General features: G+C 40.9%; 1 protein-coding gene across 1 annotated transcript in view; it reads right to left on the bottom strand.

Moving 5' to 3' along the window:
* Positions 1-1,544: 1,544 nt before the first annotated feature.
* Positions 1,545-20,459, bottom strand: part of slc25a21 (solute carrier family 25 member 21) — an 85,083-nt gene continuing 66,168 nt past the window's right edge. The window contains exons 4-11 of the mRNA XM_026153008.2: positions 17,738-17,821; positions 10,907-10,973; positions 10,035-10,094; positions 7,091-7,198; positions 6,815-6,979; positions 5,028-5,209; positions 3,473-3,525; positions 1,545-3,069 (exon numbers count right to left, since the gene is read on the bottom strand). Of these exons, the coding sequence (XP_026008793.1) occupies positions 3,008-3,069; positions 3,473-3,525; positions 5,028-5,209; positions 6,815-6,979; positions 7,091-7,198; positions 10,035-10,094; positions 10,907-10,973; positions 17,738-17,821 (781 nt within the window). The 3' untranslated portion in view covers positions 1,545-3,007. The remainder of the gene's footprint in view (positions 3,070-3,472; positions 3,526-5,027; positions 5,210-6,814; positions 6,980-7,090; positions 7,199-10,034; positions 10,095-10,906; positions 10,974-17,737; positions 17,822-20,459) is intronic.

Below are 20,459 nucleotides of genomic sequence, written 5' to 3'. Positions count from 1 at the left end.
ATCCATCATGAACGGCAAATGATAGTTAAGTCTCTGAGTGGCATGAAAGAGTCGTTACACGCTCTGTTCTTTACCTCAGCCGACACACAACAAGGCCAAACAACTTTTCCTTTCAACTAAGCTACATGAACTGCACACAGCCTTGTTAGTCTAGTCTGACTCACAGAACAAAATTAAAATGTGGTTGTCTTAATTGACAACAGTATTCAAAAAACAGGAACAGTGTGTTTTCTAGACAGGAGGAAGCTTCTCGAAAGTCTAACAATCCCTGCTCTTGTAGTTTAATGTTGGTCAGCTTTATGGAAAGAGAGGTCTAAAAGGCGTACTTAAAAAAAAAAATAATAAGGGCAGACACGTGTTTACAATTAATTAAGTTGAGTCTGACTTCAGTGTCATATGGTTATCTTTACTTCTCCGCATGCAATTAGAAGCAAGACAGCCATTTACAGAGTAACACTGAGCAGAGAAAGTAATACCGGCTGAATACAGGACTTCATGCGTGCTTCTGCTCAATGAACACTTTTAAAAGCAGCTGACAACAGCCAGAATGTTTTCTTAATGTCTTAAAACAACAACAGTGAGGAGACAGGTGAGCAAAATGGAAAAAAATAAGTGCCGTGTTTTTAAAAATCACGTCTGGTGCCGTGTCTTTGTGTGTGTGTGTGCATGGCTGACTGCTTTTTACCTACAGTGTAAATTGCAGACATTTTAATATACTAATCATTAACCACATTTGCACTGGGAAAGGCAGGTAGAGCCATGCCCAGGTTGCAGCCTTGTCAAAGCGGAGCCACTGAATTGAGATGTTACAGATGAGGGTGGGAAAATCCATAAAAAGGGCGCAAAGAAAATGACGTGAGGGAGACTTATAAGATTTATGATTATTGCAGTGTGCAGGGAATTCATGGTAAAGTTTCACAAGCTTTTAAAATACAGATACAGATTCAGAACTCCATTACATAAAGGACAGGTTAAGCTCTTACAATTCCATCAGTCTTCAAGCCACAGTTGTTAGTCTCTCACCGCGGGCCCCTAGGCAAAAACTAGGAGCCGTTCCATTTTGGCAGAGAGTGACTCCCACATTAATGATGACTGTCAAATGCCAACGTGGCTCACTATACCAGCTACCAGATGAAGTTAAGATGAGTCTCTTCGAGAAGCCACTATGCCTAAGGCTGTGCAACAGGTGTGTGTATATATGTGTTTTTGAATATTTGTATAAGAAACAGACTGAGAGAGAGAGAAAGAGAATGTGTGTGGTAACCCCCTCGATCCCTGCAGCCCCATTTGAATTCTTGGGGCTTGTTATTTTAGCTTGCACTAAATGTTCGAGCGCTGACTACCCGCCAGAGAGAGAAAGACTGACACTAAGTTGGCTACGAAGCGCTCGGATGACAAAAAGGAGAGTGATGAAGTGGCAAACTGTAGAAAGGGGATATTCTTATATCGATGCCAAGATGAAACGGTCCCAGTTAAGACAAAAACAACAACACGAATCTACTGTTACAGGACACGCAACACACAATTATACAGTGACGAAAATGTGGGTTCATTTTTTCTTTTTATTTGTTACCAATACATGAAAGAACTGTCCAGTTGTTGTTTTTGATTTGAGGTTTTTTTTTCAGGAAGGTCTTAAAAAGGAAAATCCACACAACATTTTATCAATAAAACCTTGAAAACATATAAAACTCAGATATTTTTTTTGGAGGTACATTAAAAACAGAAGAATCCCATCGAATACTGTCCATTTTCATGGTGCAGGGTGCACCAAAACCTTCATATTTTCCATAGCACTTTTCTTGACAAAGCCAGAAAATGATTATTGAAAAAACTGAACTGCATGTTAAATTGTTGTTGTTGTTTTTTTTTTTTTAAATAACGTGGAAAACAGGAAGCTCTCAAAGATGTTGACAGTTTTGTGACTGATTGTCTCAGGCAGGACGGTTTGCCCCCAGCATCCAGTATAATTATGGAACGACATCAAAAGAGACTCTCCGCGTGCCTTTGCGATGCCATGGGCTTCTGGTGCCAAGTTTGATCCGTGTATTAAGAACAAACTTGCAAAAACATATGCATTAATAACTTTTGCAATAAGCTTTCATAACGTCAGTGTTCTTGTTAGACATTAAAACACTATTTCTGCTAAGGCTCAGTAGTACACGGATGAAGATAGGTGTAATCAATAAGCAGACTTCCAAGGAATCCTCCAAAAGTTGCAGTAGCACTGGGAGCAGTGCTTTGCTGCACAATGAGGTGTTCTTGAAGGCTGCTGAATTTAAATTTAAATATGATTTCTACTCTACACTATGTCTGAACTTCCTGATTGCATCTTGTATTTGCATTTATGAATACATATACCATAAAAAGATGAATATGTATATATATATATATTATAATGTGATAAAATAGGAGACTGGAGATTGATCGTTGTACAAACTCATCTTAATTGAGGATATATGTTCAAGTATAGCTGTAAATAGACAGAAATCAGGATAATCATAAAAATGCCTTCACTCTATTTTTGGTGTTTTATGTCATTTGAACACATTTCAAGTATTTCTATATAAATAGAGTTCATATTCTGAAGCGTTCAGCTCAGTCTACTTTGTCTTTGTCTATTTAATCTGTGATTGTTGCACCAAACCAGTGAGATGAGCCCAAAAAAGTAGAAAAACATGAGAACTACAACCAATGAAATGTGAAAACACTATGTTAATGCATGACTTCATTAGGAACACTGATTTGTCAATGATTTTAAACTCAATGAAGACTATTTTCAGGTATTAGAACAGTTCCTTCAGACTCAAAATGTGTTGTAGCATTTTGAATGTGGGAAATGAAAGCTGCATTTTAAAACATAATATAATGCTGATTTGGTAATTTGAGTTTTTTGTATTCAAGATAAAAAAAAATATCGAATTTATTCCGATATGACTCTGATCAGGTAACGATACTTGCAATAAGGCACAGTTCATAAGGCACCATTGTGGGGTTCCCTGTTTTGTTACCAGTTTCTCTGCAGCCACTCAGACACATATTCATAGACCAACAGCATTACTGCTCCACCTGTGAGAGAATATAAGAGAAGTACCCGTTGTGAATTTGATTTTCAGAGGCTTTACTTCCCCAGTGAGTTTCTGAGAGCAGGAACATGTGAAAAGCTTGTAGCACTTGTTTACAAAGGAGGTGGACGGTATCTCTAGCTCACTGTATTTCCATTTAAAGCTTATTATTGTGGAATATTATGTAAATACTGTTCCTTGGAATCTGCTGAGTAGGAAATAGTGTTTGCTACAGCCTTATTTCACTGGAAGCACTGCATGCAAAGTTGAAATGCTAATATGCTTAAGGGAAGGCTTTTTCTTGCTTAATCGCTCTCTTCACCAGCCTTATCTGCTGCAACAGGTGTGACAGATGTGAGGATGACAATGATTTCAATATTAACACGAGGAATTTTTTTTTTTCTTACCTGGTCCAAGCCTCATTATCTTGGGAACCAATCCCTTGTATAGTGCCAAATACCTGCAAAGAAAGGAAAGAAAAGCTGTAAGGTGTTAATGTGCAAAGATTTTAGCTAGAATCCAGTATATGTAAATCGTTTCAGTTTGCGTAATGGCTGTGCTGCGATGGAGTTGAAATGTAAATTAGTGCAAATGGAGTGGTGGTGTGTAAATTTTAGACTGCACATAAGTACTTCTCATGTGTCCTACTTCATATGTCAAATCCAGCACAACTCAGAGGCAAATTTTAAACCTCTGACATCACTTCATTTATTAAATATCATTTTAGATGCTTTGCAGATCTCAAAGAAAACCAATGTAAGTGAACTCTTGTGTATGATAATCTATTATCATTTGATCTAAAAAAGAAATTCAGAAGCTGCCTAGCAATTCATGAATCAAGCCCCAGCTTTATTAGATGTAATGTATGCAATGCATCAATACTTACAGTTCGCTATTATAATAAGCAAGTTCTGAATAGAGTCATTTTTACATGATAAATCTATTTGTTTTTGGAAGTGTTTGACTGATCTGAGTCCTTCCATATGCTGGTTGTATACATGCGCCTGTGCTCTTGCTTGTGAATGCATGAATGAGTATACATGTGAGAGCCTGTCTGTCAGTCTGTCTGTCTGCTGCGCTGCCTGTCTGTCACTCCATCAGGTATATAGGGTCCAGCGGCCAGCGCTACCGAGTACCTGCTCCTTAATGCATTCAAGGTGATCAGTGGCTGTCCGCCTCCGCCTCGTGCTCCCTGTCCCGCTCCCTGCCCCCGCCACTGATGGCGTTAATAAGGCTCGACCCACTTCCTCCCTGGCCCTCTGTCTGATTAGATTGACCCGTGGAGCGCCGTGCGGCTCGTTAGGGTCTGCTTAACGACGTCTCCCATAGGGACCACTAATTAGCTGGGACTGTGTTGTGTTAGAGAAGGGGACTGGATGTGGCGGATGGGGCACCATCCATGCACCCCTGCAACGACAACATTTCAGTGCCATTCTTGCAACAACCTCTATACTAACAACATCCACTAACTACAAACATATCGCTGGCCCTTGTCTAGCGGAGCAGCATGGGGGAAAGTGGAAAGCCTGAGGCAATTGCTAGCATAACATACATCTTTCCTTGAAGCTTCCATTTAGAGCTGTCATTCTTTGAGGCATGAAAATATGTTAACATTTACTAAACAACTGACAGGCTGCAGAAATGTATGATCGTACTCATGGGGAATACAGCCCAGAATCTAACATCATTATTTAGTTTCCATTCACTGGATCACAGTTTTGCATGAAGCTATTCGTGCTTTTTTGCTGTATTTAGTGTAGGAAAGTCACTCCACACAATCAAACCCTGCTAACTTGTAGCTCCAGCTGGTACATTTGTCTTCTCTGACAGCCAGTTTGGCAGATAACCAACTATCGACTGCTAACAAAACAGACAAAGTGGCTCATTAATTCTTGAATGAATCAGCATTCCAGCTTTTGTCCCGAACATCCCCTGTTTTTCTCCTCCCACATTTGTCCATACCCCTCTTCGCGGTACACTAGTGCCATGGTCTGGAAGCAGGTGCGGTACTTGATCTCTCCTGGCACTGGCTGGGGGCCCTGGATCCGGCTCTTGGCTACATCGAAGGGAATATTCACACAGGAGGAGATGGTCCCAGACAACAGGCCGATGGTAAACTTGCGCAGGAACTCTAGGGTAGGGTCCTGAAAAAGGAGGAGATAAAATTAGGTATGCCTTTTTAAGGGTGACACTTATATTTTTAAAGTGTGAACCACAGGGTTAAATTTGGTCCCATAAAACATAAACAGCAAATAGAGCTTTTGGAAATAAAAAGGAAAGTAGTGACAGGGAGTTGACAAAGTCAGCGCTGAGACATTATGTGTCTACGTCTATGAGCGAATGTGGGGGAGAGCATGAGGGGACTTGTGCATATGATTGCAAAGCTTGCATGAAAGCCCTGATCATTTTATGGTAGCGGGGGGCAGATTAGTGCTTCCTGACTGCAGTGCAGCATTCTGATTGGCTGAGCAGAAGCACATGTTCACCGGGGAGCCAAGACAGAGGATTTATAAACAGGGTTCATGCAGGCAGACTGGGGAGGCATATGGGGACAATTTGGGTAATTGGGCTGTGACTCGGCACAGGGGTATTACTGTACCAAAGAAGCCCAGACTCAGAGAGCTCTGACAGCTAATTGGCCAGGATATTTTTACAAATGACAGCAGCCTCTCTGGTCCAGGCCTTTCTCAAGCGGCTGGACACCCTGAGAGCCGTGGTAAATCAACAGCTAATCCCACTTTTTCTATTTTTTTTCAAGTGGGATGTGGAGAAGGGGGCAACGTAACTGTGGCCTAAGTACACCCATCAACCCACTTCCTAACAGCCTTAAGCAAACATCTCCTCACACATTCACTTGTGAATGATGGCAGTGTGCTATCTGCCTCCTCTGTTAGTCAAAAGGCCACATGAGAGAAACCTGGACTCGACAGTCTGAATTCGACTGCAGACAAGTTTGAGTTGCAAGCTCATTGCTCATGTTGCTGACACAAGGCCTTTGAAGAAACACCACTATCAGCTCAGCCTGTGAATTGCACAACGTCCGCAATATTTCTGCTTTTGCTGTCTCGACAATGGCCACTGTTAGCATCTAACAAACAGGATCGCTCCATCAATGTGCATCGAGACGGATAATTCCCAAAAAGCAACTGCCACAATCTAAGAAGGGAGCTATTTGAGTCATCCAGCCACATAATTATCATTCACAGAAGATGACCACTTGGTTTTCTGTACATCATGCGTCATTGGAAAAATGTTGAAAATTTAGCAGAGCCTGGCCTCCCACTGTAACCCTCCTCTTGAAAATAGTACAGTTGTCTGCTTCCAATTAGTTCATTGGAGTTAATCTAATGCTCCAGTTTGCACATGTGGAACTGGCGTATGGTAACGTTTCCATTAAACAAAATTAACTTTTGTTTGGGCCATCAGGAACTGCCGGATGTGTAATCTGAAACTTTGAGGATGTTATGAAGAGCAAACAGAAGAGGTATTAGTGGGGCTGATCTTACAAGTCCTCTCTGATTTTTGCTTCCTTCCCTCCATGCCAGTCAGGCTAACTAATAATACTGTTAAATACATTTGGTATTTCCCTGTGGCAAGGTTGTTGGCACACATGCATATCACATAGCCTATGGATAGCAAAAAAACTAGGTGTAGTCAAGGTTACCAATGTCAAAGCAAGGTTAAAGTGGTTTGGAAAAAAACCCCAAAACAAGTAAGTGTGTGATCATAGATTATGATTCGCATATTACCGGGTTGGTAGGAATAGCGTCCTTGACATTGAAGTAGAAGCCAAAGTAGATCATGTTGAAAACTCCATGGCGCCCCAGTGTTGATGTTAATCCTTTATTAAGGCCCCTCAGTCCAAAGCCGTCTGACTTAATTATCCGTCTTGCTTGGGCAAAGGAGGAGGGTTGCTGTATTGGAAAGATTGAATTCGAAAGAAACACATGTGAGCAGATTTCTATGGAAAGATGTGTAGATTACCAATATTTTACACATTATGACAATATTTGATTTCAGTCAACCTCTTTGAAGGAATCCCTGTTGGCCTGGAGACTGACTTTCACCACCTCGAATGGATTGATCACTAAAGCCTCAGTCAAGCCAGAACCAAGCCCTGCTGCAGACAGCGCCTAAAGGGGAGTTGGACGTGATTTAGGACTCAGAATGTGGAGATAATATTTGGGTAGAGACAGAGCAAACTAGATAAACTGATGAAGACAATGAAGAGTGACAACGTGTCCGGGTTACAAGAGCTGCCGTTGTTATTTCATTTCCAGAAACCTGAGTCTTTTTGTCTTGTCTAAAATATGTATTCGTCACAGCCATCATTGTTACTTCTTGACAAATGCTTTAAGACGCCTGTGTTTATCATCAGACAGAAGCCAGATGACAGATGGGAATGAGAGGAAGGTGAGTAGAAAGTAGGAATGTGAGCAAGGTAACAAACTTGCACTGAAGAAGCCAAAAAATTATTTTCTGCTTTCATTCATCTCATCACAATCAACATGCACTAATGTAGCACCGATTTTATACAACTGGCTGTTGCAACACTGCATGTACTTACATTGGTCTGTCTATTTCTGCATCTAAGTGTGTGTGTACATGTGTGTGTGTGTACATGTGTGCGTGCATGCGTGCTCAGAGCGAGGCGTAATGGGAACATGTCAAGAACGTGTCTATAGCTCATTACTCTTCCTGCCTCTTTATCCTGCTGTCAGAGCCCCGGGACCCATCCTCTCAGAAATGCCTCGCGATGTTTACACAGCCAGCGAGCCACGTTTTAATTCCTTATTTGTATTATTACTGTGTGTGTCCTCATTAATCAGAGTGAAGGCATTCAGCTGTGCCATGCTGAATAGGGGGGAAGAGAGCACCATTCACAACCAATCTGTAATTCACTTGCACTAATGATCTGATGTGATTACAGTACTTGATATGCGAGGGCCTCTGGGGGGAATGGGGTTAGAGGTACTTGAGGAAGAGGAAGGGGTGGAAAGAAGATAGTCAGAAGGAGGCATAAGAAGAGTGGGAAGAGGGCATGATGAATGGGACAGGTAAACATTACTCCAGAAATGGCTGTAAAAACAAGATGAGGATATTCTCCACGCTGGGGCGGCTTTGACACTGAGCTACAGGTAAGCCATCCATCATGGCTGACACTTGGCTGCCACCTGAATAGGTGGTGTGCGGTGACCACACCCCACCAATACAAATCTTTCTAGCTTAAAACTCTGACTCAATATAACAGAAAATCAATTACTCAAGAAGGATGAAACCTCTTCTTACCTCATGGCCTGTGGTGTAGCCAGTCTCCAGAATTAACAACCGCCAAGCAAGTTGGTCAAGTTGGTTTTAAAGTACTGTGTTAAATATTAGACTATTTTGGCTCTACTTCCAAACATCGGGGTTTGAAAGGAGTGGTGACTATGAAGTTTTGTGGGTTCATCTTAATTTAAGAGGCAATCTGTGTTTATGTCCAGGCTATAAAGAATCCCACCTGCTTAACTTGGGGATGAAGAGAAAAAGGTGCTACTATATAAACGATATAATCCCAGTGGGTTGTCCCAGTGTAGCCACGCTGCGATAAAATAACGTGATTAAAGTTAACTAAATGGGAACTTGAAATTTTAATACACTGATTTTTAACTGCCTTTTTTCTCGAATTGGGATTAGTTGCTGTTGGACGTGCAGTTGAGGTTGGGTAAACGATATTATCTGATCAGCTGTCTCAGTTGTTATGAATTCAACCTTTAGATCACTAGCATGTCACAAACTTTGCTGGACTCCTTTTGCTGTTTTAAATTGTAAGGTCTGACTTCCCATATGGCTGAGCTTATTTAAAAATGACTGAATGTCACAGCAGACAGGCAGTATTGTTACCGCCATAGCTTTTCTACTTGCTTTACATTCATTGTAGAATTGCAAAGTGATTTTTCGTCTGTGTCAGCAGTGAAGGGGCACACTCATTTTGTTTGAATAAGCATTAATCAAATTGTCAATGGACAAACCAGACTGCAGATTCCAGGATTATACCGAGTGCAAGCACTATGATTGCTGTTGTGACTCCAGGTTACAGATTTGGGTTGTCTTTTATATTAACACAACATACAGCATGGGCAAAACGCAGCACCTGCCCAATGTTAAGTCTGCACCGTAGTCTTATGGTAACTGTTGCTGTTATGCAACATTTAGCTCCTTCCTATCTTCAATTTAAAAAAAAATCTGAATAGATTCTCACACAGTGTGAGTCAATGAAATGAAAACAAAGTAATTATTACTTGTGTAATTTTAAAAAAGCCTTCTAATAAGCTGCCAGTTATACTGGATTAACACATACGTAGCAGCACCGAACAAACGCTTGTAGTTTTTGTGGCTGCTCTGTTGCTGGGAATGAAGCTCATAAAAGCAAAGGTTCAGCCAGAGACATGGAGTCATTAGTGCCACACTGATCACAGCTGATGTCCCAAACTGAGTGCCAACTACATATAAATGTTGCTTCATACATTTAAATGCTAAACTGAGGTGAAAGTGGAACATTCAGGGTTTGTTTCAGAAGTTCTAAAAATGACATTGACAGCTACATAAATGACTAAATGTGTGCTGAATTGCTCGCACTATGCCAACAGTATTAATTTAAGCTCTGGAAATCATTTCATGTTTATCTTGTCCAATGTGTGACCAAGATAAAAAACACAAAATGAGTAAGAATTTCCCTTCTAAACCTATTCCTTCATTACTAAAAGTTTTACATGAAACAGCACTGAAAATGAAATGTTAACAAGGACATTTACATTTTTATTAATTCATTTGCCTGGCAAAATTATTCTTGGCATTTGTCTTTGTTTTAAAAGCCTTTGGCAGGTGAGCTGTTTTTATACTCTAAAACATTATTCCAAATCCGGTGTGCGTGCGTATTTCTTTTTTCAAGTGAGAGTGTATTCAGGTGTCCCTGGATGGAAGACTCACCACACCGGGAGACAAAGGGGTCAAATTCAGCAACTTCTTGTACTGCTCAAAGGTGAAAAACTGCAGTGGGAAAGATCAGGATAAAAGCGCTGTCAGAAAGTGACATCTGTGCACACATACACACCCACATATGGTGTACATAAAGAAAGCTACCTTAAAAACACACAAAAGGAAAGGGGGAACTACATGAAGATTGCATGTATTTAGTAAACGAACATGAAATGACGGTACGCTTTGAATTTCAGACCTTGATCTTTGTGGAAAGACAAAAGTCTCAAAAGCAGACAGATCCACGGATCTGTTTATTTGACCAAGGGCAAAATGCCAGCAAGACTGTTTTAATCGGAGCTTTAATTTGTTTTCTGGCTCCAGACATTTCTCACCACCTAGCTTTGTTCTCAATGTGAGTGATTACCCCATCTTCTCAGTGTGAGTGCTTACTTTTAAAGTTCACACATCCTTGTTTCCAGCATCTCATTACAGAGGTGTTCTATGCCAAGCATCAGGGCCCTCTGCGCCACCCAACCCCCCGCTCACCCCAATCCCTGTCACCCCATTACACGTTAGCTCCAAATGCTAAACCTCATTACAAATATCCAAAGATGGCTCTCAAGAGATGGCTTTCTTTCAAATGCTTGTAAGTCAATATTTGGAAGACCAACAGAATGAACAGGAGTGGCTGAGGAGGCAGACATGGCAGAGGGCGTCATGTGTTTAATCAACACGTGTGTACCATGTTAGAACGATTGTGGTTTGAGTGTTTTCATATGGGAGTGAAGCAGTTTGCCAAGAAACCAGATCCTGAGCGTTGCATCATATGCCGAGAAGCTCTGCGGCCATCAGTGAACAAACGGCCATGTCCTTTGTCTCACCTTGACTGCTCTCTTTGGTGTCTCTGCCAGAATAGGAGGTAGGATTCCCTTGTAGAATCCAAATACTCTGTAGAAAGAGGAAATAAAATGTTTCTCTGTAAAGTGTAAAGTGTGTGTGTTAGTCCCCATAGGGAAATAGTTCCTCTGCATTTAACCCATGCACCCAGTGAAGCAGTGGGCAGCCACCAGTGCAGCGCCCGGGGAGCAGTGTGCAGGGACGGTACCTTGCTCAGGGGTACCTCAGGGTAGCCGTTCAGTGGAGTCGAACCCCCGACCTTCCGATCATGGGGCCACCACTCTACCTAATGAGCTATCCCTGCCCCTCTCTGGCACTGAATTCGACTTAAGTTTTGGTAAAATGTTAGTTTACTTTTACATTGTACGTGTAGTGTATCAACACTACACGTACATCGGATCAACCAAACTGCTGCTGAAATATCCTCTAATACACTGATAACTTTACATCAACTTATTATTCATCGTTGTAATGCAATACAGCTCAACACCACAGCAACTCTAACTTGGGATACAAAGTACAGATTGCATAGGATTTAGGAAGTTTTAGTTATGCATTTTGCCATGTTCCAAGACAAGTTTCAAATGGCTGCTCACTGATTTTCATATTGTATGGAAATAAGTGGAAGCCAATGAACGTCACAAGGCAGCGTGGTGCAGTGGACAGCACTGTCGCCTTGCATCAAGAAGCTTTAATCCACTATTCAGGGCTATGCATGCTTGATAAAGACTTGGCTTTGCGTGATGTCGCAGTGACTTGCTAGTCAAATTTGAGTTAAGGAATTCATACAATGTGCAGAATTCCTGTTTAAGGTTTATATAAAGGTTTAAAAATCACAAAGGGATTGGCGTGACATTTTCTCTTCCTCCTTATTCAGCAAGGCACATTTTCAGATATACTTTCAAACCACAAACCCTGGTAAACATGTTCTACATGAATATGCTGAGGAAATGATTTAAGGGTGTTTTTTCAGTATTTGATATGTTGGATATTTCAGAAGCAGTAGCTGTATAATTTTAGTCAATTTGGTCGTTTGCCTGTGCTCGATCATACATCCAGCCATGATTTAAGGCAGAGTCAGAGCCAGGAAAAATAATAAAATGATACAGTGAGTTATTCATATTGAGATGTGTACCTACATGGAACACAGGCTATATTTTGGAAAAGCGAATTTTATGTAATGCCTTCACAAACTAAATGAACAGATTGTTAAATTAGTCATTAACACACTTATTGGGTGCTTTTTTTGAATTATATACAAATCTCTTCTTAACCTTTCCATGCTGTGTTCAGATTCACTCAGATTCTTGGATATAAGCTGAGTTATCCTCTCATAGGTAAATGCCCCTTTGTAACCAGGTGAGGTATGTTAACGGCTGATGGAAAAGTAACAAAAGAGCACATATATAGATTCACACGAATGTCTGACTGGTTTTTGATGTACACATGCAAGAGGACAGTAGTAGGCTTTGTTTTGCACACTGCATGTTTCGTATACATTCAGAAGTGCACACACATGCATTTCCCACAGCCTTCAGTTAGGTCAAAACATGTTAGAACATTTAGGACATTTGTTTGAACTGGTCTAGTTTACACTAATGGGGCCAGATTGACATACTTTAACTTTTTCTTACTAGTTGTAATATGTTGTTTTTGTCAAACTTTACCACGTGTGCCACAGGCTCCAGGTCTAAAACGCAGCACATCTGAAGCATCGGATACTTTGAGTCATTAGCTTTTGTGTTGATAGCAAACTGTTCCTGGCAACAGCTACCTCTCCTCCACTATTATCATTCCTAAATGTTGTTTTAAGGGGACTGTCTTGAATTAAAACAGGTAAAACAGGTTTAAATCTTCAAAGAAGGGAAGCAGCAGAGGCCACTACTCTTATACTATCAGTATAAAGGACAGGACAGGGCAGGACATTTTTATCCATAATAAATCAATCAATCTGAAGATGGGGTTATGCATGTGTAATTGCGATAAATATTTCAATAAATATTTTGTTTAATTGCCGTGCAAAGCTCAGGGCAACGATGTGTAAACACATAACAAACGTGTTGCTATGGAAAAACTACATTCTTTTGTGGTCACCACCCATCACAAGCTTTTTAGATTTCCCGCTTCCTTGTTTATTTACCATTGAGATATTTTCCATGATACAAATTCCATTCATGGAAAATGCAAAATATGCTCTTCGATCACAACGTTTCAAAGCTTCCTCTGTTCAATTTTTTTGTTGCTACCTTCTTGAAAGAACACTTTCAAATGACATCAGTGGTTATTGTGAAACTGCAAGATGGCCTTAATAAAAAAAGTTTCATTCAGCTGTTTTCTTTTCTTTAAAAAAAAAATAAAATACAAAACAAAATAAATATTCCGTGGCTAGTTATCTGTGCCAGCTCTAACCTCGAAAAGTGAAAACACACATCAGTGAATCAGAGATGCACATTATGACATGCCCTTCATTACAATGTGGAATACAAGTCATTTTGAAGGAATAGTTACCAGAAACCTGATGGCGTTCTGAAGATTTACTTCTAAAACTCAAGGCTAATATTACAAAGTCTTTGCTATGCTACAAAATAAGAATTTCTCTTTCTCGACCTGCAGATAGAGACTCAAGTAGAGGCTCCAAATGTGGGTTGATGCACAGCTAAAAAAAAAAAGGTTCAGAGAAAAGACACGATTTACTCGGTATTTCTCAGTTGTTTCAGGAAATCATCTAGCCTCCCCCCCATTTGTCATCTAAACAAACACACCACCCTGACAGCAATTAATGGGACTAAGGAGTCAAAAACTAATCTTTTAGGCCTTTCCAAGGAGTTTACTGACAAATAAAAAGTAGCCTTATTACCAAAAATAATTTCTTTATCTAAAAATAAAAAATAATAGATAACAATATTCTGTAAATGTACACATGGTCATTAAATATTTGTTGTGGCGAAGGGAAAGCGAAACTATCAGAGAGGGCAAACTGATATTGAATACAAGTCAAAGAGGACAACATGGCGTGGCCGACTGTATCCTGTGAACAGCAGCACCAGCTCTGTTGTGGCAACATTCTCTAAAAGTCAACAGAGATGATCTTGGTTGATTGGGTACAAGTGTAAATATTTTTGCTGCTGGAACACATTTCCACTGACTATAACCTGAGACCGACAGGCGATTACGCTTGCACAGAATCCACAGCGGCGAGGGCGCCTAGCAAAAACAGCAGCAAACCACAACTAATTATCAAAAGACTTTTCATCAGGTGATCCAGCCTATTTGATCAACACCTGAAGCTACACAAGCAGCGCTGGGTCTGGGTAATTGAGCTCGCATTATCATGCCAGAGCAAGGGATTATCGCTGAGCAAAATGCTGCCTGGAAGCCAAAAATGAATCTCTTATATGGTTTGTGTAAACAAGTTATTTCAGTCAGACGGAAGGCCTTTCCCTCTCCTCTCTTTGTCCATGCAAATGGTGGCCACAGATTTCCCGGGTGTGGTCAGGCTGGGGAGCCACCAGGTGATGAAGGAGGAGTGAAATTTGTTACAGAACAAATATGGCCTCTAGTGAGTGGCCATCATTTGAATCCTTATTTGATTGCCAATGTAAAGTACACACTAAGTCCCTTTTTGTCTTTCCTAAACAAATGGCCTCCTGACACAGAGCGAGGGATGAGGGATGTGTATATCCCAGCATTAGTTGGGTGTACTTGTATGCTTGTGTGTGTAATTTGGCTTTCATTTTCATAAACCTTTCCTTTTTTAACAGCCTTCATCCATCTGGAGAGAAGCGTGTCAGTGACACAACTACACAAAAAAGACCAACTAAATAAATCCACTAACAGCGATACCAGTGACAGAAATAAAAACAGACAAAAATAGCGTAACAGTGAAAATGTGCAAACCTGGAAAGTTGCTGCGATTTACATTTTGGAACACACATTTTATTTTCACAGTCTTTGAGGAAACTGAAAAATGTTGCACAGAGAATATTTTAGCATTTCCTAGTGCCTGTTAAAACTTGACATTGCTCCTAACAGGAACTAAATAACAGAATTCCCAGTGGCCAGGATTAAATCCACCAAAACTGCTTCCGTTTATGCAACTTAGATGTCACCTAAGTCACGAATAGCTATAACTAGAATAAAAAAAACCCTGTGTTACTGACGTAAGAGATTGTACGATAAACACTTTTACCTGCTGTAACAAAAGGACGCTATAGCACATGTTGTGGTTGTCAGGGGTTTGAGATTTGGATTAATCTAGCACAGTCTGTAAGATAAGTAGGTTTAACAGTAGTTTAACAGTATACTGTTCTTTCTTGCTTTGATTCTGAATCATTAGTTTTTATTCATCTCTGGCTTTCTTCCACATTGTGTCTTTTGTCCTGACTCCCTCTGCTCACCCCTTACCGGTCGCGGCAGACGGCTGCCCCACCCTAAGCCTGGTTCATGTTTCTTCCACTTAAAAGGGAGTTTTTCCTTCCCACTGTTGCCAAATGTTTCCTCATAGTTGATCGTATGATTTTGAGGGTTTTCTTTCTAGTATTATTGGGTCTTTACCTTTCATTATAAAGCACCTTGAGGCAACTCTTGTTGGGATTTGGCACTATATAAATAGAATTGAGGATTAGATATATGTGTATTTTCCTTTATAAATGCAATGCAAGTAGGTCAGTTTAGGATCAAAACTAAAAACAGAAGAAAGCAGCTGGCCTTGACAATGTCTCTTTACCTCCTTACTATATCTCCATCAAAAGCTCACTAATAATCTTGGACTATCTTTCCTTTATAAGCTATAAAACTTAATTTCCCTTCAGAGATCCCAGTTATGCATGTTTCCAAAAATGCCAAATATTCCTTTAACCTATTCCTTTCACCGTCGCATTTCATACATGATCTGGATCATCATAATCGTATCTGCTCTTCTTCACACTACCACGAATGTATACATATTTTTTGCATGGGTGGTCCCAGCTGGATTCAACCCCACATCCCTCAACCCTACAGTGTTAGTTCCAGGCATTAGTCACTCATCTTCAGTATTTCCACCGTTCTCATGTAATGCATGGACCCTTTTAATATAACCATGGCCGCGCTTTGGGTCCCGACCCAGTCTCTGGATACCACACTAGCAAAGAATGCTAGAGAATAGAGTCTTTTTGTTTGCCTCCAGACGGAAACACTTAACACATGCTCACGCTGCTGCACCCACATGCAAAAAAAGAAAGAAGTGCAGACTGTAAGGCAATACACAACCAAGTGTTAGTGAGTGTAGTTCACACGGTCACACACTTATGAGCACAGCTACAGGATTTCATGCTATATTTCAGAGATGGCAAATGTAAAATTTTAACAGATATAACTCTTAATTCGTGTTAAGCATTCACGTGCATCTCCTTGTATATGAAATTAAATACTATAGGTGCAGCTATTGTGTCCAGGCTTGTGTCTTTCTTCAGCTTAGTCACTGAGCTCAACTTTAGAGCTCAGGTTTCCTCCCTCACCGCCTCAAAGAGGGAGAGAGAGAGTGAGAGAGAGGTCTGGTGTTGGCCCTGTTCTGCCATGAGCTGACGGGAGAAGTTTATTTTTAATAATAATTCTACAACAGTGGGGCCTAACATTATTTATATAAATTATAACTAAGTGGTTTGGCCTGTAGGTAATCCTCAATGTGCTACTGGGGAGTGATTACATACTCAGCAAAAATATACTGTTAATGATAATTGGTCGACAAGGAAGTGGATCTTCCGTATTCAGTGATTCTGCGGCACGTCTCGACTTTGTTAGATGAGATCACACTCAAACAGCACTCAAAAGCTTAAGTTGATATTGTGAACGCCACGCTTTATGTCAACCATTTTATGTGCCAAAAGAATTCTCTGGAAATTCGTACAAGGTTAGTCCCGCAGGACACACCCAAAAAGTAGGCAAAGAAGCGTTAAATGTCACACTGTCAGCATGCGTATGGGGTGAAGAGGGCATGGCTACTGTAACAGCATAAGTGTGTGTGTTGAACTCCAGCCAACTGAGGATTTCTAACTGTCACTAGCCAGCCTCTTGCCTTGCGCTCACTCACACCTTGCAGCAGATCAACTTTATATCCGCAGTAAAGCTGTCGGCTCATCGTAAACAGAGCGAGTGGCAAACACTTTCTCCTACGCCTGCTCTATCTCACAGACCTGTGACAGGGCAGGCAGACGAGGAGGGAGCATGGCAGGATGGCTGTCTTTAGTTAGTCTACTCGTATCCTGTACGAGATACAGCGTATAATAAGGTATGTTCAGTGGTTTGCTGCAGGATATTTTTGGAGGCTGACAGACACATCAGCCATTTTTAAGGAAGCCAAACTGTAATGCTCACATCCTTATAGCCACCAAACCACATAACTTTTGGTTACATTTAAATAAAGCAGCATGTTTGGAAGAAATGTCACTCACAGCATAGCTGACTACATACTTTTCTCCCTGATATGCTGTTAGTATGACAGCAACAGTAGCTTTTCCTAAGAATTAAAGACATAAAAAGCATAGCATACCTATGGACACAACAGCATAAGCAAACACCAAGTTTTTGGTGGCCAACTTAAAGTTTTGCCTTGATGTCACAGTACATTTTATTGTTCTAGGTTGTTGTAATAAAGATGCATTCATTGAGTTTGTGCTTGACTTTTGCCCCTCAAGGAACTATTAAAAAGAAATGAATTTAATAAGCATAGGCAAATAATGGCACTATCAACCTTTGTGTTTTTCATGTGCAGGAAAACAGAAAGACTCATGAGTGGCTTCCCGTGTTATTTTGAATCACTACTGAGGATAACCTACCCTTCACTCTGGAAAATTGTCCGGAAGCAGTGACCCAGGCTCTTGTAGCTGGTGGGGTCAGTGGTGCCTCTTTGGATCTGAAACCTGCAACAAGAAATTTCTGATTAAAAATTCAGTTACTTTAAATATTATGATCATCAGCTCCATCAACTTATGTTATCTCTGCATAGGGACTGTTATCATAGCTAGATGTTGGTTTCTTTTAATTTCTATCCTCATTTCCTGTGTAGGCTATACTCCGACATGGCTTCAAAAGCACAAATTTGAGCTTGTTTTCCCTCTATTTTCTTCCCTCTCTTTTTTCCCTCCTCCACTATGATGAGAGGCTCCTTCCACTCAGTGCAGGAGAGAACTTAAACATTTATTTAACCCAACTGATCCAATTAACCATGCAACACACCAGGACCAGGCCTTTTGCACAAAGCATTTCAGGTACTAACATGCCAGCAAGCCTATAGTAACAGCTCTTGAGTTACGTGTAAATTTTTAATACGATGGAGCCAGTCGAGTGACTTTTTGTTGTACAGCAAACATGCAGGTACCTCTCTAATAAAGTCTGGTGAGCTGTGTGTAAATCTTGAAAGAATGAATAGAAATCATGCTTGTTAGTGGTAAAGAGCTTCAGGTACTCATTTAAGACTCCTCATTTAACACCACTGTATGCCTTGGAATTAGAGAAAACATGATGAAATAACTAACGTCTTATATGTGAAATGAGATGATGACAACTGTGTTTAACAAGATGACAAAATCTAACTTGAAGATCTTAAATAACATTAGCAATTCTGAGGAGCGAAGCAGGAGACACGAGTAAAAAAAGCAGGCAGTAATGGGACAAGAGAAAGATTCCCTCCTCATATGGCTTCAACTTCTAGGTCACAAGGTCAGCAGTAAGTCGTCCACGCGGGTGCCTGATGGGGCCATAAAGAGCCCCCAGGTTCCAGTGGAGGGGAAGTTTAGTGGGGTGAGCGGCCTTTCATATCACTAACAGATTAACATCTTAGAGGGGTGTCCCTCAAATCCTATTTGGTGGATTCCCAAATAGCTTGTAACTGGTTCCTGAAAACTAGTAAAAACAGGATAATAAATAGATGTCTGACACCATATTAAAGACAAGAAGAAAAGAAGGACTCAAGGTATGAGATGATGGTGAAACAGGGGGTACTGGGAGGAGGCAAAGACCAAGAAGATTTAAGACCACAGGGGCTTGTAAACAAATTCAAATCTGGCTTAATTAGAGTCATATGATGAAGGGGTCAAGGATGGAAGGCACTCTGTCCTCAGTCTCCCCCTGTCTCCTTTGCTTGCCCTACTTCGACCCGAACTGGCCCTAAGAGAGTGAGGTTGGCAATGCCGTGGTCCAGTTCCAGCCCCCTGACTCCACTCGTAACCCCGGGGTCACCTCATTTCCTCATGGCCCTCTTCTACCCTGTCATAAAAGCCAGGGACCAAGCAGAAAGGCCCAGGGAGTAGAAGATAATAGGGATGAATATAAGAACTTATGGCAGCAGGGGAACTGTCAGGCCCCTGGCTAGGAAACTGCTTGTGTTGCTTTTCACAGCAACCAGTTGTAGAAAACAAGACCCAAAGCTTCAGTTGGTTGTGAGTGGATGTCCTGTTTGGGGGGATTTGTGCAGACAAAAAGCTCTAGTTTCTGTTAACACGGCCTCAGTGAATACAAAGATATACTGGTTGGCTGAAGAAGAGCAAAAGATATCCTTTATATTGCTCTGGCAGATTTGCTTGGCCTTGGAGTCAGCCCTGCAAGTCATAAACTCTACAGACGGAAGACCCAAGGAAAACCCTGGGGCTTCTTTAAAACACACTGCTTGGAGCATCTTCTTCAATCATCAGTGAAAGCTAATGGAGATACAGTATACCAAGAGGTGATGAAATCTGCAAGTTCATCAAGGCTCCCCCATTTGTTCTTCACCCACATCCTACTCTCTCTGTACTTGTGCTTTATAGGCCCAGAGCTACCCGGGAGAGGGTGAAGGCGAGGGCAGGTTGGTGATTCTACAAACGAGACAAGCACTCTTGTTTAAATAATACGAAAGACCTCGTCCACCTGACCTCCAATACCTATAAAAGCACAAATGTCAGGCATCCACAAAGATGTCAAAAAGGTAAAGGAATGTGCAGTAGAAGGATAGAGCCCCATTCTTTGTATTTTTATGGATAGCAGAGGAGTGTTTCAGGGCTTAGCAAGGCTATGCCCGCTCCCAGACCCTTGTGGTAATGGGCTTGAATGGGCCACCGACAAAATGGGCCGTCATCTCATAGATGGTGAGATGTGGAGGTGAACCTACAGACTGTGTTAAAAAAAAAAAGCCTATAGGAAGGGGGTTGCTAGGTTGATTCAAGCGCATAGGTTTGACTGGGCAGATTTAAAAGCCTTTCTTAAGAGATATGGATATTCCCTTAAAAGAAATTAATAGCTGGATGAGTTTGATGACTTGCTATTTATTTAAAAACTCTTATTTATAGCTGTTCAGACAGACTGACATTTAATTAAAACACTAAGTAGAGAAGTAATGACCTAATCTACAACAGGCAGTTACCTATACCTATCTATTATACTGTAGTATTTCATATAGTGCAATTTTCCCCAAGTATGAATGTTTTATGATTTATGTGTTTTGCTGCGTATTTGGACTGGTTGCTACAGTGAGAGCCTTGATCTGCCCATGCCTTCTCTCTTGGAATGCCAAGTGCTTTGACA

This window comes from Astatotilapia calliptera, chromosome 19 (assembly GCF_964374335.1).
Source record: "Astatotilapia calliptera chromosome 19, fAstCal68.1, whole genome shotgun sequence".
NCBI classification, from domain to species: Eukaryota; Metazoa; Chordata; class Actinopteri; order Cichliformes; family Cichlidae; genus Astatotilapia; species Astatotilapia calliptera.
The sequence above is the reverse complement of the archived record's forward strand: the minus strand, read 5'-3'. Positions and strand labels throughout refer to the sequence as shown.